This window comes from Histomonas meleagridis (genome assembly GCF_020186115.1).
Source record: "Histomonas meleagridis strain 2922-C6/04-10x chromosome Unknown contig_6, whole genome shotgun sequence".
Taxonomy (NCBI): Eukaryota; Parabasalia; order Tritrichomonadida; family Dientamoebidae; genus Histomonas; species Histomonas meleagridis.
Window position 1 is genome coordinate 7,877 of NW_027150902.1, and position 24,916 is coordinate 32,792.

Genomic DNA, 24,916 nt, shown 5'->3' on the forward strand with positions numbered 1-24,916 from the left:
AACAAGATTTATTAGTAGATAATGATATTTCCTGCAGAATATTAACATCAAAACGTAATATCAATATTGATTGCAGCAAATATCCAGATGATACAAATATTTATCAAGGATTATTCATTTATAGATCTAATGCAGTAACAGGTAATTCTATCAGAATGGAAATAGGTGTATTACCATATGGAGATGATTGTAGTGTAATAGAACATTACGTAGGTTCTGATGATAATATTGATACTTGTTTAAGATTTAAAACTTGTGACGGTAATTATGTAAGTATATATAAAAACGGTAATATTAGTTGTAATTCTATTAACGGTATTAATACTAATAATATTTCATTAACAACACATAATCATGACGATAAATATTCTTTAACAACACATACTCATAGTTATAATGATATTACTGATAAACCAACAACTTTTCCGCCAAGTTCTCATAATCATGATGAAAAATATGCTTTAATAGATCATAATCATGATGAAAAATATTCTTTAATAAATCATACTCACAACACAATTGATAATAATTTAACTGTTAACGGAAGCATTAGTTGTACTTATATTAATGATATTGATACTGATAACATTTCTTTAAAAAATCATACTCATACAGAATTTAATAATAATTTAACTGTTAATAATAATTTAACTGTTAACGGAAATATAAATTGTAATTATATTAATGATATTGACACTGATAACATATCTTTAATAAATCATACTCACAACACTATAAATAACGATTTAAAAAATATATGGTAATTTAGAAGTAAATTATATTAATAATATACCTGTTGATAACTTCTCTTTAACAACACATAATCATGATGATAAATATTCTTTAATAAATCATACTCATAATACTATAAATAACGACTTAACTGTTAACGGTAAAATTAATAATTATTATTTGAATAACGGTTCTTCAGCAGGAAATTATTTAAACACATTGCCTTGTATAGCTACTATTAAAAGTGATGGTGTTATGGAAGTAGGTTGTTATATAGATTTTCATGATAATAATGAATTTAACAGTGATTACTCTTGGAGAATAACATCTACTGATTCATTAGAGTTTAAAAGAAACGGTTCTGGATCAATTACTTTTAACAGTAACGGTAATATAAATTGTAATACTGTTAACGGAATTAACTTAAATAATTTAGCATTAACGAGTCATACTCATGAACCAAGTGATATAGTTCCTTATCAAAATGCTGTATTAAAAACAGGTAGATTTTTAGATTTCGTATATCATGATCAATCAACAGAAGCACCTGGAACATATACTTGGAGAATAACTTCTTATCAAAATGAATTAGGATTTTGGCATTATTCTGATGATACTTATAGAAAAGCAATTATTAGCAGTACAGGAGGAGGTCAAATTAATAAAACAATTATACATAACAGTCCTATTTCTGAAAATGAAAATATCGATAATTTCACTATTGGAAAACCTGTGTTTATAACAGGAAATGTTTATAAATTAGTTAATGAAAATAATGTTAATAAATACACTTCTACTACAGATTCTACTAATTGCATACCTTCTGTTAAAAGTACAGGTTCTTATAAAGAATTTATAGGAATATGTGTTGATAAACATATTGCTAACAGTATTTTTCAAATAGGTGATACTATAAAACAAGATATAAGTATTAATCAAGATACTGTTGATTTTGCAACTCACAGAGATTATTATTTTAACGTTAATGATTCTAGTAAATATTCTGTTGGCGATATAATTTTATATGACGGTAGTATTTTAGATGATGATGCTGTATTAACAACAAAAATTAACAGTATGATTATAGGAAAAATAACTTCAATAATTGATAATAATACAGTAGCTGTTTTTAAAGGATAATTAAAAATAATATATTTGAAATCTCTTATTTTTAATCATTGTCATCTTCTTCAACATCTTGTGTTTGATGATATATATTTTTATATTCATCTTTTAGAAAGTAACAATAACATAATTCGCTTTCTCTACGGACTCTTTTTCTATCACATTTATCTTTTAACTGTAATTGAAAAGACCTCATTTTAATCTCATAAGGTTTATTAAATAATGCATCACTACAAAGCCAACCCTCACATAATTTATTATAATTATCACAAATAAATTGTTCTACAGTATTTCTTGATGCTTCTATTAAATCTTGTTTAGCTTCTGTTACAGGTATAATTCTGGGATTATAATTATTAATATCTCTTTTTAATAAATATGTTAATAAATGATTATAAAACTCAGGAGTAAAACTGTCATACATTTTTGTCCAAAAATCATGATTATTTTTATATTTACCGTTACATAATAATACGACATATCTTCTGTCATCTGATTCAATTTTAATAGGATAACTGTTATTAGTAACAAATATACAATTAGCAACGTTTTCAGAAGTTCTTCTGGGTTGATTTTTCTCGTTAATTCTAATAGTTTTATCAGTAATAATTGATTTTAAAGCATCAAAATTTGCAAGTCTGTCTTCACCTACATTTTTTAATTCATTTAATACTAACAACATTTTACTTTCAACAACGCTGTTAAAGTTACCCGTTAATTCTCCTATTTGATTAATATTTTTTTCACTATATCCGCTTAATAATTCACAAATAACGTCAGTAAATGTATTTTTACCAATTCCTTGTAAACCTTTAAGAACAATAGCTGTTTCAGTCTTTTTTCCGGGATTTTGTATTATATAAGATATCCAATTCAATAAATAGTTATATACATCATTATTGTTATCAGCAATTACTTCTTTAATCATATTTAAGAAATTAGATATTATATCTATGTTTATTTTATCAACAGATTTGTATTTATAACCTTGAAATATAGAAAATATATCTTTTTCATTATTACTGTAAAATTTAATTCCTTTTACGGTCAGTTTAGATTTATAAGCTAAAAAAGCATCATATGCTGTAATATTCCTTTTACCGTCTTTCCAAAGTTTAATCATTTTAAGTAATTCTTTCATATTAGTATTTGTCATATAACCAATAACATATTTATTATTATGAATATCAAATGTTTTAATAATAAACATTAAATTATTGCTTTCTACCAATCTAATTACCTTTGATAAATCTTCAATAACGTCTTTATAACATTTATATATATGTCTTTCTGCTTTAGAACTAATATTTGTTATACTAAAATTATCATTAAGATCAATGTTATGTATTATGTTTTCATCAGTATTATTTTTAATGAATTTCTTATAATAATCTTCATTATAAAGTTTAATTATTTTAATTAAAACTCCGTAATGAGTTTGTAAATGCATATATCTACATTTAGCTATATCATAATTTGATTTAGCATTAGGTGTTAAATTGCAATTATTATATACATAATCATAAGCTTCATCAATAACTTCATTTGGTAAACTGTTAATTGCTTGAAACAGTACATATAATGTAATTTCTTTTGATAAAGGTCTATTATATGCATCGTTATGTATTTCAAAACCTTCTAAACCGTGTATTAATGTTCTTGCAAATTCAACAGTAATATTATCAGAATCATTATACATTTTAACAATATCTTTAATTTCTTGAGGTTGTTCAACAGTAATTTTAATATCAAGATCCTTTAATATATCATTAACAGTTCTGATAATATGACTCTTACAATTACCTCTGATAAATTCATATGTTGATACAGGTGATTTATGATCTTTTCTTACTTTAGATCCGGGCAGAACTACTAATGAACGTTTTGTTTCATCAACAGATGAAAATATATCAATATTATAGTCATTTGATTCATAACACTTAATCATACGGTTATTTGTTGTATAAAATTCATCAGTATTACAATATATATGTAAACCTCCAGAAGCTGTTTTAACAATAATATCATCATCAGATAATTTACTTAATATATTATTACGTATTTTATCTTTAGTATCGTTATCTAAAGATTTGTTAATATCAATGTCTATAACAGATAAGTTCTTTATCATATTGTTTAATAAAGCTTTGCCTGTAATAATATTGCGTCCAGATGATGATTTTTTATCAAATTTATTGTAATTATATAAATTTACAATATTTTTACCAATACGTTGTTTTAAAGTTGAATTTATATAGTTATTTTTGTCGTGCAGCTCATTATCTACAGGACTATTATCAATCATTTAATCAAGGATTTTGTCAATACGTTTTTCTTCGGGACTCATATCAAGCATTTTATCAAAGATTTTGTCAATACGTTTTTCGGTAGTTTCATTATCAACATCTGAGTTTGAAGTTGTCTCTGCCACTTGTTGCTTCATGATATTTTATATAATATAAAAAAAAATAAAACAATAATTTAAAAACATAACGCTTTTTCAAACATATAATTACAACATATTTCAAACAGGTAATTGCAAAAAATAAGTGATATTGAAAAGCAATATTTCAAACAACAACCTTGAAATGTTAAAATAAAGGAAGTGAATATTTTCACTTACTTATTTTCAACAGATAATTACAAAACAGATAATTACAAACAATGCTTATGAAAACAATACTTATGAAAACAATACTTATGAAAACAATACTTATGAAAACAATACTTATGAAAACAATACTTATGAAAACAATACTTATGAAAACAATACTTATGAAAACAATACTTATAAACATATTATTTTTCAACATATCTCAAAACAGATAATTACAAAAAGCATTATTCTCGAAATAAATATTTCAATAAAAGTAAATTTATATTATTTTTAATGTGTTCTCCTTTGTTCTTTTTGTTCCCGGTTCTCAAACTTCAGACGAACTTTAAAAAGGCAAAATGGCGAAAGGGCAACATTAACAGATTTATTTTTTAAAAATTAACGTCTAAAGCCTCATTTTTGACGATATTAGCCTCAAAAAGCCTTATTTTCAATAGCATGACCGTAAAAATGCTATTTTTTGAGTACCTGTATTGAAGAAATCTTATTTTTAATTAATATTCAACGTATCAAAAGTACAGTAAATTAACCTTGAATTTCATAGATAATTGAATGTTCCCCTTGTTCCTGTTTGTACCCGGGATCATGACATTACCTTAAGAGTTAGGGGCAAAGGGCAACAGGGCAACAGATTTTGGCAACAGGGCAACATTAACGGCGTATTTTCGGCATGTATACACAAACATCCCCCTAATAATTCATGTATTTTTACAGTATGTTCCTTCCTAGTTCTTATATGAGAATATATAAATATAGAAATTGATTTAATAAGCATAAAGCATTTTGCCGATTGCTTATTGCCGATTTGCCTTTTGCCCTCAACTTTTAGATGAATGTTGTTCCCCCCGGAACATCTAGGAACAGAGAACATCATTTTAAAATATAATTTTTGAAGTAATATGAATTATCATTATCATGTAAGGATATATGACTTCAAAATACTAACTTTAAAAACCTAATATTTATCATTATCATGTAAGGACATATACTTCAAAATTCAACTTTTAAAAATAAAATCAGCACATAGCAAAGTCTTAAATAATTAATTTTTTGAAATTAAACCGGTCCTTGTGACAAAGTAATTCTGCAAATGATATATCTTTTTATAACGGGGTGAAATCCCGAAGGGATGGAGCCCCCGCTGTGTGTGTGTGTACAAAATGTACTATTTGTTTTACTATATGAATTTTGTATGATTTTACCCTTTTCATCAAATGGAATTCCAAAATAAGGTGAGTTTTCATTGACTTAAATTTTCCTAAAATCTAATTCTTTGTACATTGTCATTCTAATAAAATTCCTAATGTTTATATCTTTTGATAATAATAAACCTGTAAATGTTCTTAATTGTAACACATAATTTCTTTCTTTAAAAGACATTAAACTTAAACCTCCTTCTTTATAATGTGTATAAAATAAATCTTTTGGTAAACCTTTTGTATTTAATATTTGATTTATTGAACCTATAATAAATTCATCAAGTTTTTTAAGTTCTTTAATAGAGCATAAACCATTTAACATTTCAAAATCTAATTGAGGAGTAATTATTCTTTTAATTGCATCTATTATTTGATTAACTTTTAAAGGAGAATTAATTACTTGTATGATTTCTTGTTTAATTTTATTGATTTTTAGTTTGAGAATGTTGTTTTTTACTTTTACGATTTATTGCTATTGGTGCACCTAAATATTCTATATATTCCATTAATGGATGATTTGGTATTTCTTTATTATTAATAGTAAAGTTTTCATTCAACGTTGGTCTTTTATTATTAAAATTTATATAAGATATAGTTTTGCATTTTTTGTGAAGCTATTTTAAGTTTATAAATTTTACAAAATTCTTCTACTGTTTTAAGCATATTTTGCATTCCATCTTTTGTATTAGAAATCAATATAACATAATCTGCATAACCTTAAATATTAAAAAAGAAAAATTCATTTTTCTCTCATTGGATCTTCTATAATTACTCCATCTTTTTTATTATAATTTTGTATTGCTTTGATTAAAGGTTCAAGACATAAATTAAATAGTGTTGGTGATAGAGGACAACCTTGTCTGACACCTCTATTGATGTTAATCCAATCTGAAGGTTTATTTCTTAGTTCTATTCTTGTTTTGGTATCTGTATATAAGTCTTTTATTAATTTGATAAAATAATTCGGGAATCCTAATTGATTTAATGACCAAGTAATAAGCTTGTGAGGTACTGAATCGAAGGCTTTGGCGAAATCTAATGTTGTAATATAAATCGAATCTTTTGACCTCACTGATTGTGCAATTATTTCATTTATATTCGTAATGTGTTCAGTTATCCCATTGATATTGGTTTTAAAACCTTTTTGTACTGAACTTATGAATGGCGAAGAAACATTTAAATCTTGAATGCATCGTGCAAAGTGGCACATCATAATTCTGTATAAAGTTGGTGATATTGAAATTGGTCTCCAATTGGTGATTTCATCTGGATTATTCTTCTTAAATAACAATATAGTTCTTGATATTTTCCATAATTCTGGAATTTTCTTGAATCTCATTATTTGTTTAATTATGTTTCTGATTAATTTGACTGTAATATTAATTTTTGATTTTCCAAATGGTATTAGAAATACCATCTGGACCTGTAGCTGATAAATTTGGTCTTGTGATAATTGCTTGTTTGATTCTGTCTTTGTCTAGTAACATTAGCTTAAGTAATTCTTCATCTTTGTTATCTAAGTTTTTATTCAAACAAAATATATCTGGAATATTGTTTTCTTGGTAATTTGGGAGGAATTCCCATTCATCTTTAAAATGCTTTTCTATTTTCTCAAATTCAATGTTGCATTCTGGTGTTGGTTCATTTGTAATGAACCATCTCATGGCTCTTTTTGGGTCTTCTGCATACATATCTTGTACCAATTGTGTATATTTCTTATTCCTTTCTTTTGAAATTTCGTTTTGATATTTAATTAATGAATTTTCAATATACTTCATTCTTTGCTCTCGATGATTTGGTTCTTCATCTATGATATTTCTGATATTATCTATATTATCACCTCCAAATGTAGTCATTAAAATTTCTTTGTCAATCTTATTTAATGCTTCTTTTATTGCCTCTTCTAAATAAGAGATGGAATTATTTCTTGTATCTGATTCTTGAAGTTTTTCTAGTTTAATAATTTTTTCCATATGCGATATTATTTTAAATAATTGGTTTTCTTGAATATATTTTCTTCTTAAATTTGTATTATGAATATTATCATTATTATCTTTCTTTTTATTGTTGCTTAAGCCTAACATATGATTTAATGGGATTTTGAGAGTTTTCCTAATAGTTTTTCTTAATATTAAATTAATTTTGCATAAACAACCTTGAAATATAATCCATTCTTCTTCTGTTTTTTCTTTAGTTTTACATTTCTTAAGCAAAGGTAAAATTTTGTTTTCAAAGACATTACTAATTTCTTTATAAATTTTATTTTTAAATATTTTTATTAATCCTTGGTAATCTGATTATATGTGATTCTTGGAATTCATTCGCAAATATCCATTTTTTTGCATTTATTAAGTAAAGTTTCTCTATCATTAATTGGTTGGTTCCTTGTGACTATCTTGTCTGCTGTTAATGAGTTAGTGTTATTAATTTCACTTTTATTTGTATCATTATCTTGGTTGATTTTTAATTCTTCTACGTTGTTAATATTTGCTTTTTTTGACTCGTTTTTCTTGTTTTCTATTCTCCTGTTTCTTCCTTTTTATTACATCATCTTTATTTTTTAAATTCAATTTCAATTTCACCTTTTGCTAATTTGTTTAAGTTTTCTTTAGTTTCTTCTTCATTTCTTTTTAATCTTTTCTTCAATCTCTTTAATTTCATCTTTATCAGGATAAATAAAAAACGATTGATTTAAATTTAACTTGATGTATAGGGATCTTAATATTTTCTTTTCTTGAAATATTATGTGCATGACTATTATGTAAAATTATATTTTTATGTGTTTCTGCTAATGCTATTTTACAAAAATCACAAATATATGCTTTCCTTTTTCTTAATAATATATCTGCTGTTGGATTTATATCATATCTTTGAATATAGTTTAAAATTAAAGCCCACATCCATCCAAAATCTCTTTTATCTTCATTATAATTGGAGTGTCTTTTCCACTATATGATTATTAAATGTGTCTTCACAATCTGTAATATAATTACAATTATGTAAAGGACATGCATAAAGCGCTTTCCGCTCAGTTGAAAGCTCTTTCTTACCTTTCTCCAACTGCATCCAATAGGTTTTTTTTCCTTAATATCGATCCTAAACAATCATAAATAATATTCCCATTTCTTCTTTTTCCATTATGGGCTGAATTTTCATGCCTCTTTAAGTCGGTGACTGCATTGAAAGCTTGATAATCACATTTATGGCAAATAAATGGACCAATACCTGGGAATTTATCGAAAACTAACATTAGATTTATGATAGGTATTCTTGTTTCATCTGTTTTATTTAAGAATAGATCTTTATCAATTTTATAACTTCTCCATTTATCAATTGTTTGTTTTAACTCTAATGTTGTTTTTAATATTTTTTAAGGTTGAGATAAAGTTCTTCTGGCGTGTGTATAATGATTTCTTTATTCATATTAACATTATTATTGTTGTTTGGTGGTGTATTCTCATTGGGTTCATTATTGCTTTCGATATTTTGATTTACTTGTTGTGATTCTTCTACTGTTTGTTTAACATCATCATCCTTGAAGTTAGTTACTTTGTTATTATTCGATGTTTTATTAGTTTCTTCATTTTTGCTTTGAATGAAATTATAATTTCCACTTGGTACAATAATATCAATATCTTTATAAATATAATTGATTTTTGGGATTGTAATGTTAATATTTGTTTGCGATTCATTAACTTTGATATTTGGAATAGTTATTGTTTTATTTTCATCGATATAATTGAAGTTTGGTGTTTTTAATATAAATATTTTCACTCGTAACATTAATTTCGGGTTTTGGAATATTAATTTTATTTTCTGAATAACAAAAGTTTGGTATAGGGACATTAATATTTTCATTAACTTGATTTATTTTAAGATTTGGAATATCAATTGTTTCTTCAGCATGATTATATTTTTGGAATAATAACATTCTTTACTTCATTTTGAACTTTAAAGTCTGGGATTGGGATATTAATATTAAGATCTTGTCTAAAAATATTTTTGGTATTGAAATATTTGTTTCATTTTCTGTAAGGTTAAATTTAGGTATAATAACATTTTTTTCTTCGTTCTGTACTTTATAATCTGGGATTGGGATATTAACATTAAGATCTTGTCTAAAATATTTTGGTAATGAAATATTTGTTTCGTTTTCTGTAATATTAAACTTAGGTATAGTAATATTTTTCTCTTCATTTTGTAAATTAAATTTAGGCATTGTAATATTAATATCGAAATCTTGTTTGTGATATTTAGGCAATAAAATATTGTTAATTTCTTCATTCATATTAAATTTCGGAATCCTAATGTATTGATCTTCTTGTATAATATTAATTTTGGGAATCGGTAAATTTTTGATCTCTTCTATTATTTCTATTTTTGGTACTTGAATATTTTCTTCATATCTTTCAACATTAAATTCTGGGATTGTAATATCATTTTTTTCTGTTGTTTTATTAAAATGTGGTTTTCTAACATCTTCTGGAAATATTTATATTTTTGGGATTCTAATGTTTATATCTTGTGAATTTAAATTGGGATTAGGTCTGTTATTAGGATTATCATTATCACCTGTAATAATTCCTAATGTTGGGAATTTATTGTTTTTTTTTAAAAGAAATAGAAAACCATCAAGAAAACAACATTTTCTGAGCATATCACTATAATAAACATTTGAGTTTGCGTGATCCGTGAGATGTAAACCATATTCATCAGAATTATTTAATTGTATTTTATTACAGAATGGACACTTAATATTAAAAAATTATTCCTGGTTCCTCACTTTCTTCAATTTCATTATTATTAATGTTAAGTAAATTAACTATGTCTATATCTCTGAATCTCATATATGGTGCTAATTCAATTCTTCTCCCTTTATGAAACTTGTTTAAATGTATAAATAATTCTTCAACGCTTTCGTTTTGCCAAGTACAAAAAGGAAACCATGGACAAAATAATAATTCTTTTTTTCATATTATTTCGTATTGCTATCGGTAAGTTGTAGTATGTGAATCTTATTTCATTCCTCATTAAATTTATTTCATTTCCTGTTAGTGTTCTTGGTCTAAGCATTATATCTTCTACTTCTGTATCTGTACAAGTTTCTTCATCATCTGCATAGTATTCTTGCTCATTAACTATCTTCATATGGTATCTAGTGATACTTGGTACTAATTGTGGATGTGTTTGGTAACTTGGTGTTTGATCTGATCGAAATCTGATTTCGAGATTTTGTTCTTCATTTGGTCCCATATTCTCTCTGAAAGGTTCTGGACTGGTGTATGTCGATTCTGTGTTGCTTGCGGTGTACTTCGTTGAACTTTCTTCTGCATCTAATCGAAATCTGATTTCGGAATTTCGTTCGTCTCTTGGGCTCAAACTTTCTCTGAATGGTTCTGGGCTAGTGTATATTGATTCTGTGTTGCTTGCGGTGTACTCTGTTGAACTTTCTTCTGTATCTGATCGAAATCTGATTTCGAAATTTCGTTCGTCTCTTGGGCTCAAATTTTCTCTGAATGGCTCTGGGCTGGTGTATATTGATTCTGTGTTGCTTGTGATGTTCTCCGTCGAACTTTCTTCTGCATCTGATTCAGGATGGCCGGACTTAAAAAATGGGTTCTTCTTGATAAATTTAGCATTATTAAGCTCTATTTTTGGTCTTGATTTTCGTGTTGTGCATAGTTTCGAGCCTAAATGTTTATCTCGGAGAGATAATCTGATATGTTCCGAGATTCTCCGAAAATCATCGGAACTTATATGGTTCTGCTTCTTTCCGGGAGCTCTATCCATTGGTGCACTTTTTCCCTCTCTAAGTTGCTCAGGTGAAAAAATAAAAAATCCATCCGCGCTGCTGGAATTTGGTGTTTATTTACGTGTGTTAGTGCTCATTTGGAATGAGTATGTGTTGTATAATGACGCGTCCGTCTTAATTTATTGTAGGTTAACCCTACTGTTATGATCAATGTTAGAACTGTTCTTTGGGGTGGTCGAAACCGTTTTAATAGATCGTGTCACTTTTGTTTTCTTCTTATTCTTTTTAATAGTAGAATCTTTAACTATTTCTTCTTTCTTTTTTGCATTGATCGCGTATTGCAAAAGTCTAGATGATCGTACAACTCTTGTTCGTCTTTTTTAACTCGTTAATACTTTTTCCTTTAAGTATTGAGTTCATCTTCGTCAAGTTATCTTCTTTCTTCTTCTTTTTGTTCTTGTCTATAATAAAGATCTTTCCTTTTATTATAGATTTTTGTATATTATCTTCTTTGATCGGTTTATTGTACTTCCTCTCTGCTTCATTTAATGCGAATTTCATGTATTCCTTTTGTTCTTCTTCATTGGTATCTGATGGTTCTGAGTTTGAAAAAATATCTGAAAAAGGTACTTCTTCTAATTCTTCATCTTCATCTTTATCTTCTTCTTCTTCTTCAGGATTATAATTATCTTCATCAATAACATTAAAGTCTTCTTCTTCTCTTTCTATATTGTTTATATTATTGTTATTATTCTTATTTTGATTTTTATCTTTCTCATAAATTCTGTAGAATATTAACATAGATTCTCTCAATGCTGCAATAACACATCTTCTTGAAACTAAATGTATTAATCTTTTGTTTCCATTAAATAATTTCTTTAAATCTTTAGTAGTTTGATTCGGGATAATTCCTAATGATGAAATAATGATTATATATAAATCTACTTCTATATTAAGTCTATTTTTGCATTTTTCTATATAATCTCTATATTTTTCTTCTTTTTCTTTTCTTCTGATAATAAGAGTTGATTCAGAGTTGTTATCGAGATTTCTGATTGTACCATACGGAGAATTGACTTCAATTAAAGTTAATCTATTGTTATTAATATACCATATGTCTGGTTTTAATGTTCCAATTGTTTTGTAATCTTTGTCTATTACTTTGGTGTTCCTATTAAATATTATATTATTACCTTCATAATTATTTTCTTTAATTCCTTTAATTATTTCTTCTACTATTGCATTATGTCTTTTAGTAGTTAAATTTCTAATTTTTAAGCAACCATTAATTCTATGCATTAATGAATCATTTTGATTTAAATTACATCTATTGCATTTAGGATTTATATTTGGGTTTTTCTTATTTAAGATTTCATTTGTTGGTAAATTGTTACATCTTGCTAAAATAGCGAACTTAATAATATTATTACTTGTTGGTGCTCTAAAATTAGATAAAAAGAAGTTCGAATCAGTTGATTTATCCATTGTACAAAAAGTATGTGCTTTAAATGGTAATTTCTTAAGGTTGTCTAGGTGTTTTTTTCGTATCATTTTATTTAAATATTTTGTAATGTCTTTCTCATTAATAAATTCTTCTGTTTCTTCTTCCTCTTCTTTATTTTCTTTATTATCGATTTGATAGATAATACAATTATTTTCTTCTAGGTTTGGTTTAAAACCTACTTTTAAGTTATATAATGCTTTTACCGCTCTACAAAATGTACTATTTGTTTTTCTTTCCGATTTTTGTATAATTTTACCTTTATTATCAAATGGAATTCCAAAATAAGGTGAGTTTTCATCTACTTATATTTTCCTATAGTCTAATTCTTTGTACATTGTCATTCTAATAAAATTTCTGATATTTAAATCCTTTGATAATAATAAACCTGTAAATGTTCTTAATTGTAACACATAATTTCTTTCTTTAAAAGACATTAAACTTAAACCTCCTTCTTTATAATGTGTATAAAATAAATCTTTTGGTAAACCTTTTGTATTTAATATTTGATTTATTGAACCTATAATAAATTCATCAAGTTTTTTAAGTTCTTTAATAGAGCATAAACCATTTAACATTTCAAAATCTAATTGAGGAGTAATTATTCTTTTAATTGCATCTATTATTTGATTAACTTTTAAAGGAGAATTAATTACTTGTATGATTTCTTGTTTAATTTTATTGATTTTAGTTTGAGAATGTTGTTTTTTACTTTTACGATTTATTGCTATTGGTGCACCTAAATATTCTATATATTCCATTAATGGATGATTTGGTATTTCTTTATTATTAATAGTAAAGTTTTCATTCAACGTTGGTCTTTTATTATTAAAATTTATATAAGATATAGTTTTGCATTTTTGTGAAGCTATTTTAAGTTTAAAAATTTTACAAAATTCTTCTACTGTTTTAAGCATATTTTGCATTCCATCTTGTGTATTAGAAATCAATATAACATCATCTGCATAAGCTTGAATATTAAAAAAGAAAAATTCATTTTCTCTCATTGGATCTTCTATAATTACTCCATCTTTTTTATTATAATTTTGTATTGCTTTGATTAAAGGTTCAAGACATAAATTAAATAGTGTTGGTGATAGAGGACAACCTTGTCTGACACCTCTATTGATGTTAATCCAATCTGAAGGTTTATTTCTTAGTTCTATTCTTGTTTTGGTATCTGTATATAAGTCTTTTATTAATTTGATAAAATAATTCGGGAATCCTAATTGATTTAATGACCAAGTAATAAGCTTGTGAGGTACTGAATCGAAGGCTTTGGCGAAATCTAATGTTGTAATATAAATCGAATCTTTTGACCTCACTGATTGTGCAATTATTTCATTTATATTCGTAATGTGTTCAGTTATCCCATTGATATTGGTTTTAAAACCTTTTTGTACTGAACTTATGAATGGCGAAGAAACATTTAAATCTTGAATGCATCGTGCAAAGTGGCACATCATAATTCTGTATAAAGTTGGTGATATTGAAATTGGTCTCCAATTGGTGATTTCATCTGGATTATTCTTCTTAAATAACAATATAGTTCTTGATATTTTCCATAATTCTGGAATTTTCTTGAATCTCATTATTTGTTTAATTATGTTTCTGATTAATTTGACTGTAATATTAATTTTGATTTTCCAAATGGTATTAGAAATACCATCTGGACCTGTAGCTGATAAATTTGGTCTTGTGATAATTGCTTGTTTGATTCTGTCTTTGTCTAGTAACATTAGCTTAAGTAATTCTTCATCTTTGTTATCTAAGTTTTTATTCAAACAAAATATATCTGGAATATTGTTTTCTTGGAAATTTGGGAGGAATTCCCATTCATCTTTAAAATGCTTTTCTATTTTCTCAAATTCAATGTTGCATTCTGGTGTTGGTTCATTTGTAATGAACCATCTCATGGCTCTTTTTGGGTCTTCTGCATACATATCTTGCACCAATTGTGTATATTTCTTATTCCTTTCTTTTTGAAATTTCGTTTTGATATTTAATTAATGAATTTTCAATATACTTCATTCTTTGCTCTCGATGATTTGGTTCTTCATCTATGATATTTCTGATATTATCTATATTATCACCTCCAAATGTAGTCATTAAAATTTCTTTGTCAATCTTATTTAATGCTTCTTTTATTGCCTCTTCTAAATAAGAGATGGAATTATTTCTTGTATCTGATTCTTGAAGTTTTTCTAGTTTAATAATTTTTTCCATATGCGATATTATTTTAAATAATTGGTTTTCTTGAATATATTTTCTTCTTAAATTTGTATTATGAATATTATCATTATTATCTTTCTTTTTATTGTTGCTTAAGCCTAACATATGATTTAATGGGATTTTGAGAGTTTTCCTAATAGTTTTTCTTAATATTAAATTAATTTTGCATAAACAACCTTGAAATATAATCCATTCTTCTTCTGTTTTTTCTTTAGTTTTACATTTCTTAAGCAAAGGTAAAATTTTGTTTTCAAAGACATTACTAATTTCTTTATAAATTTTATTTTTAATATTTTTATTAATCCTTGGTAATCTGATTATATGTGATTCTTGGAATTCATTCGCAAATATCCATTTTTTGCATTTATTAAGTAAAGTTTCTCTATCATTAATTGGTTGGTTCCTTGTGACTATCTTGTCTGCTGTTAATGAGTTAGTGTTATTAATTTCACTTTTATTTGTATCATTATCTTGGTTGATTTTTAATTCTTCTACGTTGTTAATATTTGCTTTTTTGACTCGTTTTTCTTGTTTTCTATTCTCCTGTTTCTTCCTTTTTATTACATCATCTTTATTTTTAAATTCAATTTCAATTTCACCTTTTGCTAATTTGTTTAAGTTTTCTTTAGTTTCTTCTTCATTTCTTTTTAATCTTTTCTTCAATCTCTTTAATTTCATCTTTATCAGGATAATTAAAAACAATTGATTTAAATTTAACTTGATGTATAGGGATCTTAATATTTTCTTTTCTTGAAATATTATGTGCATGACTATTATGTAAAATTATATTTTTATGTGTTTCTGCTAATGCTATTTTACAAAAATCACAAATATATGCTTTCCTTTTTCTTAATAATATATCTGCTGTTGGATTTATATCATATCTTTGAATATAGTTTAAAATTAAAGCCCACATCCATCCAAAATCTCTTTTATCTTCATTATAATTGGAGTGTCTTTTCACTATATGATTATTAAATGTGTCTTCACAATCTGTAATATAATTACAATTATGTAAAGGACATGCATAAAGAGTTTTCCGATAAGTTGAAAGTTGTTTATTACCTTTATCAAATTGCATCCAATATGTTTTTTTCCTTAATATCGATCCTAAACAATCATAAATAATATTCCCATTTCTTCTTCTTTTTCCATTATGGGCTGAATTTTCATGCCTCTTTAAGTCGGTGACTGCATTGAAAGCTTGATAATCACATTTATGGCAAATAAATGGACCAATACCTGGGAATTTATCGAAAACTAACATTAGATTTATGATAGGTATTCTTGTTTCATCTGTTTTATTTAAGAATAGATCTTTATCAATTTTATAACTTCTCCATTTATCTTTTTTAATATTTTTAAGGTTGAGATAAAGTTCTTCTGGCGTGTGTATAATGATTTCTTTATTCATATTAACATTATTATTGTTGTTTGGTGGTGTATTCTCATTGGGTTCATTATTGCTTTCGATATTTTGATTTACTTGTTGTGATTCTTCTACTGTTTGTTTAACATCATCATCCTTGAAGTTAGTTACTTTGTTATTATTCGATGTTTTATTAGTTTCTTCATTTTTTGCTTTGAATGAAATTATAATTTCCACTTGGTACAATAATATCAATATCTTTATAAATATAATTGATTTTTGGGATTGTAATGTTAATATTTGTTTGCGATTCATTAACTTTGATATTTGGAATAGTTATTGTTTTATTTTCATCGATATAATTGAAGTTTGGTGTTTTTAATATAAATATTTTCACTCGTAACATTAATTTCGGGTTTTGGAATATTAATTTTATTTTCTGAATAACAAAAGTTTGGTATAGGGACATTAATATTTTCATTAACTTGATTTATTTTAAGATTTGGAATATCAATTGTTTCTTCAGCATGATTATATTTTTGGAATAATAACATTCTTTACTTCATTTTGAACTTTAAAGTCTGGGATTGGGATATTAATATTAAGATCTTGTCTAAAAATATTTTTGGTATTGAAATATTTGTTTCATTTTCTGTAAGGTTAAATTTAGGTATAATTACATTTTTCTCTTCGTTCTGTACTTTATAATCTGGGATTGGGATATTAACATTAAGATCTTGTCTAAAATATTTTGGTAATGAAATATTTGTTTCGTTTTCTGTAATATTAAACTTAGGTATAGTAATATTTTTATCTTCATTTTGTAAATTAAATTTAGGCATTGGAATATTAATATCGAAATCTTGTTTGTGATATTTAGGCAATAAAATATTGTTAATTTCTTCATTTATATTAAATTTCGGAATCCTAATGTATTGATCTTCTTGTGTAAAATTAATTTTAGGAATCGGTAAATTTTTGATCTCTTCTATTATTTCTATTTTTGGTACTTGAATATTTTCTTCATATCTTTCAACATTAAATTCTGGGATTGTAATATCATTTTCTTCTGTTGTTTTATTAAAATGTGGTATTATAACATCTTCTGGAAATATTTTTAAATTTTGGGATTCTAATGTTTATATCTTGTGAATTTAAATTGGGATTAGGTCTGTTATTAGGATTATCATTATCACCTGTAATAATTCCTAATGTTGGGAATTTATTGTTTTTGGATAAAAGAAATAGAAAACCATCAAGAAAACAACATTTTCTGAGCATATCACTATAATAAACATTTGAGTTTGCGTGATCCGTGAGATGTAAACCATATTCATCAGAATTATTTAATTGTATTTTATTACAGAATGGACACTTAATATTAAAAAATTATTCCTGGTTCCTCACTTTCTTCAATTTCATTATTATTAATGTTAAGTAAATTAACTATGTCTATATCTCTGAATCTCATATATGGTGCTAATTCAATTCTTCTCCCTTTATGAAACTTGTTTAAATGTATAAATAATTCTTCAACGCTTTCGTTTTGCCAAGTACAAAAAGGAAACCATGGACAAAATAATAATTCTTTTTTTTTTTTTTTTCGTATTGCTATCGGTAAGTTGTAGTATGTGAATCTTATTTCATTCCTCATTAAATTTATTTCATTTCCTGTTAGTGTTCTTGGTCTAAGCATTATATCTTCTACTTCTGTATCTGTACAAGTTTCTTCATCATCTGCATAGTATTCTTGCTCATTAACTATCTTCATATGGTATCTAGTGATACTTGGTACTAATTGTGGATGTGTTTGGTAACTTGGTGTTTGATCTGATCGAAATCTGATTTCGAGATTTTTGTTTTTCATTTGGTCCCATATTCTCTCTGAAAGGTTCTGGACTGGTGTATGTCGATTCTGTGTTGCTTGCGGTGTGCTTCGTTGAACTTTCTTCTGCATCTAATCGAAATCTGATTTCGGAATTTCGTTCGTCATATGGGCTCAAACTTTCTCTGAATGGTTCTGGACTGGTGTATATTGATTCTGTGTTGCTTGCGGTGTACTCTGTTGAACTTTCTTCTGCATCTGATCGAAATCTGATTTCGAAATTTCGTTCGTCATATGGGCTCAAACTTTCTCTGAATGGCTCTGGGCTGGTGTATATTGATTCTGTGTTGCTTGCGGTGTACTCTGTTGAACTTTCTTCTGCATCTAATCGAAATCTGATTTCGGAATTTCGTTCGTCATATGGGCTCAAACTTTCTCTGAATGGCTCTGGGCTGGTGTATATTGATTCTGTGTTGCTTGTGATGTTCTCCGTCGAACTTTCTTCTGCATCTGATTCAGGATGGCCGGACTTAAAAAACGGGTTCTTCTTGATAAATTTAGCATTATTAGGCTCTATTTTTGGTCTTGATTTTCGTGTTGTGCATAGTTTCGAGCCTAAATGTTTATCTCGGAGAGATAATCTGATATGTTCCGAGATTCTCCGAAAATCATCGGAACTTATATGGTTCTGCTCCTCTCCGGGAGCTCTATCCAATGGTGCGCTTTTCCCCTCTCTAAGTTGCTCAGGTGAAAAAAATAAAAAATTCATCCGCGCTGCTGGAATCGAACCGGCGACCCTTTGATGACTACTTTTCTACAGTCAAATGCTCTACCACTGAGCTAAGAGCGGCGCTGTTTATTTTTAAGGTATAAATTAGTTAAATTGAATATTAAACACATGTGGATTTTCATATATCATAAAGTATAGAAAAAGTGACTGGGGCCGTGGGGAAGCTCTATACCATAAACACGTAAACAACGCTTAACATAATATATATTATAATTTTCTTTTTAAAAATTTTAATTTGAATAAAAAATAAAATTTTTGATGCTGCAAATTATTTTTTAATGATTTTTAGCTAAGGAATTTTTCCACGTCATCTTCGTCAGCTTCTTCAATGATTTCTTCCTCATATTCATAATATTCGGCCTCATCATCTTCCTTTTGTATTTCTACCTCGCCATCTTCTTCTTCTTCGACTTCTTCATCATCGTCAGAGAAAAAGTGCTCGATATCCATATCGTCATCGTCTTTCACTTTTTGACTGCCGTTAACTTTGACAACGATAATTTTATTTCCACTTGGCAATGTCTGCACTGGATGTCTTACGCTTTCATCTGGGAGCTCATCTTCAGGTAGCCAATCAGGCAATGGCTCATATCCCGATATTTCCTTATTGAAGAAATGACTAAATGTGCCGACTTGATAATTAGAGAATTCATTTTCGAACCAATTTGGCGTCTTTCTCTTCGGGAACAACAATTCTTTAAGCTTCGATTGTATACACTTAGATTTTGTCTCCAACAAAGTTACTAATAACTTCGCTCGATCACGTACATCGAATTCGATATCATGTTCTGATATCTTCAACAAGTACATTGGGATTTTAGATTCAGTACCACACACAATTAGCTTCGCTGCTAACACCAATGATTGTAATCGAACTTCATCTGGTTCTTCCTTAAAGTTTTTAGCGATATAACGTAACAATTGTGGAGCAAACTCTGGGTGTGTTTCATGCATATCACCAACAATAGACAAAACTGCTGATCGTGCATCTGGTGATTTAATTTTGATGAACTTTTGGCATAAATGTTTAAGTGAATGTGCTTCATCATCAGTTCCACGCTTTAATCGTAAGATATGTGCAATGACTAAAACGACTTCCTCCAAAACTTTGCCATCTGATCGATCCATTAACTTCAATAATGTAATCAAGCAAACTGGGATTATCTCCGGGTTACACATCGCTGCTTTACCCATTGTCTTAACAGCGTTAGCTGCAAATTCTGTATCGCTACTACTTGTATAAAACGCTAACTCTTTCATGATGTTGTCTGCACTTGAATGTGACGCTAAAAGAGACAAAAGTTCTAATTTAAGACTTTTCACTTTTGGTGAATCATTTTTACGAACATAAAAATGATTCAAATGTGGGATAAAGATGTGATGATAACTTTGCGCAAAGGTTAATATCGCTGAGAGAACAAGTTCTTCAACTAATGGCTCTTCATATAATAATCGGACAAGTGGGCGGGCAATCGATGAGACATGCGTCGAAGGTGCACAATAGTATAAATAACTTGCAGCTGCTAATACAACTGCGGGGTTTAATGAGTTGAGTAACTTTTTGATTGATGATACTAATAATAAATGATCACTCGAAATGGTCTCCTTTGCAGCGTTGTCATCCCAAAATGATTCGTTGGCTTCATCTTCGGTTTGTGTTTCGGGATTCTTGAAGCAATATCGGGTGTAAAGAGTCATTGATCTGATGATAAAGACTTGTGCAAATTCATCAAAACGTGTGATGTTGGTGCAGATGAATTTGAAGTGTGGATGAAGCATTTTGATGTTATCAGGACATAATGACCAATATGCTGCTATGGCTCCACTAAATGATATTGGATGTTGATCTTTCATAATACGCTCTATAAGTGGAATGTAGTTCTCGATCTCATTGGGATCAAGTTCAGCGGCTTTAATGATTGCAAAAGCAACTTCCTTTTTAACATATGGAGATGGATCACCAATAACTTGATTAACAGCATCTTGGATAACTGGAAGAATTTCTTTGTGATTGAAAGAACTTAGTATCTTAAGTGATGTTGCACGGATTATTGGATCAGTATCTGTTAATGACTTTTGGAAGGTATTAACACAGAGTGTGAAAGCCTCAGTACCTCCATCTGCATAATGAGCCAAAAAGATATGACAAAGATGACGAAGTTGAAGATCTGGTGATGCAACAAGTGGTATAACAGTTGGAACAAATTCACCAACATCATGACCTTTAGACATCATAGCAAGAAGCATCTTTATAGCAATTGTTTGGTTTTTAATTCCAGATGCTTGGAATAATTTATTAATTGTTTGGATTGTTTGTTCTCTTTGCGTCTCTGGTGAATCTCCAGAACCAAGAGGTAAACTTTGAATCGAAAGATTTGATGATTGTCCAGTTTCTTCTTGGTAATCACTCGAGCCAACTGAGCCTAGAGCAGACATTTAAAATTGACAACGTTTGATAACCGATACTTTGGGCACCCCATAATTAACGACGAAATGTGAATTGAATATTTATTTTAACACAATTTATTCTGGCATAAAATATATTTTGAATGAATGGAAGACAAAAAATGGATAAAAAAAATTCGATCTGATTCTTCAATACAATATGTTCTTTGTGGTCACTTTTTGCATCCTACAATAAATGATTGTATTACAGTTGGAAATAATTCATTACGTTTATTTATTTATAGATCAGATAAATTATCTGAAATATGTCGCTATGATCATAACGCACCTATAGCATCTGCTACTACTGTTGTCGATGGTGAAAGAACTATAGTTTGTTTTTTATCTGGTCATTATCTTTTTTTTGCTACTCCATCATTTACAGAAATTATAATTTCGGATCCAATTAATATTGGATATAATTTCCCTTTAATTACGTCATCAGGGTCATTAATTTGTTTATATCCAAAAGAATCATCAATTTTTTTTCTTCAAAAAAATGATCCAAATTTAATAAAATTCGAAGTTCCATCACATTCAATTATATGGTCATGTTCTTTTATTGATGATAATCTTGTTACTCTTGAAGATAAAGGAATTTTTCAAATCAAAATATATTCCACCATCAATCTTAATGAAATCAAATGTATTGCAAGTAAAACGCTAAATTACATTAGTCCTTATAAACTTGTTTCAGTTCCACTTCATAATTCTGTATATCTTTTAGCAGAATCCAAATTCGTTCGCATCAAACAAACCGAAAATAACGAATTTTTGTTTGACACTTTTGACGTAAACATCAACAATGGTGATCCACTTTTAATTGATGCAACACCAATCGGAATTCATTTATTGGTATTAACAGCGGAAGGGTTAGTTATCAAATTTGATGGAAATGCATGTAAAGTTATCTGTGAATTATATAATTCTACAGCTATAACATCATTAACAATTTCACGATTTTTAGTCACAATTGATTCAAGTCGATTACGACTTATAGATCGAGATATGTGTTTAATTCATGAGATTAATAATTCGATATGTTTAACATCATCTTATACGAATGGTAATTTTATCATTGGATCAACGAATTCGATTCATTCCACATATATTAATTATGGAATTGACATTGAATTAGTTGCAACATTTACGTATAAAATTCCACCTAAAATTATACCTGTTAATGATATATTTTTTATATTATATCCGAATAAAACGATTATTTTAAATGAAGAATTTAAAGAAGTTACAAATTCACATATTAAAAATTTAGGATTTGAACGAATTCATGGGATCAATTCGATGTTTTATTTTGCGTTAACTGAAGATGTTGTAACTATTTTTGATCATGGATTAATCCATAGATTTAATGAACCATCGAATTTATCATGTAGTCGAATGTATAACTTATTTCTTGTTGATAAGAACAAACTTTCTTTATTGATGTATGTTCATTCTACTTTAATGCATCAAAACGCAATTGAGTTTAATAGTGACATATTTGCGATTAATGTTTTTGAGTTGAATTTATGTGTTTCTTTGTTTGATGAATCTGTTTTAATCATTAACGACGATTTCGAAATTCTTAAGAATATAAAATTTGATGATTTAATAACTTCAATAACTTATGTTGAAAATGATTTAATTTTCGGTACATTAAATGGCGAATTATTATTTTGTGAGAATCAAACTCTAAATATTAAACAAAAGAAAAAAATCGGAAAATCAGCAATTACTTTATATCAAGTTCAAAATCAAATTTCTTTATTTTGTGATGAAAGATTTTTCTTTATTACTTATAACCAACAAAAAATACTCCCTCCTGACTTTAACTTTTTTATACCTTTTGGCTTACAAATGGGAAAATTTTTGGCGATAGTTAAATCTTCAATAAATTCTTCACAATTCGATTTAATTTGTTTCCATTTCAACGATAATTCAAACGAATTTACGAATTCAATTTTGTTTGAATTAAACCGGCGAGTTGGCAAAATTGAATGCTCTCACAATCACTCTGAATTTGTCTTTTCAATTGAAAAGCCGCCGGCACTTTTTTGGAGCAGAGGATCAAAACAATTTGATCTTGAACCAAACGAAAAAGTAAACTCAATTACAGAATGGAAAGCTAAACTTGGAGAAAATAATGTACGGTTATGGGTCGTTTGTACTACAAGATATCAAGAAGGAAGATTACTTTTCTTTTCACAATCAAGAAGTGATAACAATGTCAGACTTGTTCTTCCAAAGACATTTCAGTCACCGATTGTGGCATTTACTGCTGTTTCATCAAGATTGGCTTTTTTTGTTCAAGATGATATAATTACAGGATTATCACTTGAAACAGGAGCCCTTACTCAAAGAGCTAAAGCAAACTCAAAGATACCAAATGTGGTTGCTATAGATAGCTCAATTAATTATATTGCTGTTCTTTCTGACAAAGATGGATTTTCAATATTCACAGTCATAAATGACACAAAAATTGAATCTCTTGCTGTTGTTAGAGTTCATGACTTGTATGGCAGGATTAAAGTGATGAATAACTTTGTTATTGTAACATCAAGACTTGAGCCTATTGCATACATATATAACATTTGTCAAAATCCAATTATTATGCGAACAGTGAATGTTCTTTCACCGATTGTTTCGATTTTTTCTGTGAATGGTAAAGCATTGTTTAATTGCATTTGTGGTGAAATTTACATCGTTAATTGTAATGGAGATGAAATAGTCGATTCCGATCTATCTGGCTTATTCTCATTTGGAAATAGTTCATTTGCATTAGAATAATAGATAATATATTATAAATAAAGATATATTAAATATTTAAAAAAAATTGATTTTTTAGAGTCAATAATCTTAATTTTTTGAACTTATCATATATTAAATTAAAAGAAATTGCAGAAAATAGAGCTTTTCATATTTAACGGTTTCCAATAAACGGCTTATATCATAAATGAACTTCACTTTTCGAAAAAGTGACTCACTTTGGAATGGACACCAAACAAGAAATCCAATATCTACAATCAATACAGAAAACAATATTTGAACTTAACAATGACAATGTTGATTCTATTGTTCAAACATCTATTACATACTTTAATATAGATTATCCAATTTCGTTTAATATCATAATTTCGCAATGTATTTTTTCATCATTTCTTTCCAAGCGAAATGGCATTGAAACGTACATCAAATACTTACAATTGCTAGAAACTCAAGAAAAACAATTATGTCATGATGTTGATCCCAAACTTTTTGAAGTATTTCAATTTTATCTTATCAAGCAAAACACAAACGAATCCAATTACATCTTACATGAATTACTTGCT

At 27.5% G+C, this 24,916-nt stretch overlaps 4 protein-coding genes across 4 annotated transcripts; 1 reads left to right on the forward strand and 3 right to left on the reverse strand.

Moving 5' to 3' along the window:
* Positions 1-10,581: 10,581 nt before the first annotated feature.
* On the reverse strand, positions 10,582-11,463 carry GO595_007859 (uncharacterized protein; the record flags this gene model as incomplete). Its single annotated transcript, XM_067921369.1, has 1 exon — positions 10,582-11,463. The coding sequence occupies one exon, from the start codon at positions 11,461-11,463 to the stop codon at positions 10,582-10,584; it is 882 nt and encodes a 293-aa protein (XP_067771693.1).
* Positions 11,464-18,305: 6,842 nt separating this feature from the next.
* On the reverse strand, positions 18,306-19,121 carry GO595_007860 (uncharacterized protein; the record flags this gene model as incomplete). Its single annotated transcript, XM_067921370.1, has 1 exon — positions 18,306-19,121. One exon carries the CDS (start codon positions 19,119-19,121, stop codon positions 18,306-18,308), a length of 816 nt encoding a protein of 271 aa, XP_067771694.1.
* A 306-nt stretch (positions 19,122-19,427) lies between these two features.
* On the reverse strand, positions 19,428-21,578 carry GO595_007861 (Adaptin N terminal region family protein; the record flags this gene model as incomplete). Its single annotated transcript, XM_067921371.1, has 1 exon — positions 19,428-21,578. The coding sequence occupies one exon, from the start codon at positions 21,576-21,578 to the stop codon at positions 19,428-19,430; it is 2,151 nt and encodes a 716-aa protein (XP_067771695.1).
* A 1,866-nt stretch (positions 21,579-23,444) lies between these two features.
* GO595_007862 (uncharacterized protein) lies at positions 23,445-24,374 on the forward strand (the record flags this gene model as incomplete). Its single annotated transcript, XM_067921372.1, has 1 exon — positions 23,445-24,374. One exon carries the CDS (start codon positions 23,445-23,447, stop codon positions 24,372-24,374), a length of 930 nt encoding a protein of 309 aa, XP_067771696.1.
* Between the last annotated feature and the right edge of the window lie 542 nt (positions 24,375-24,916).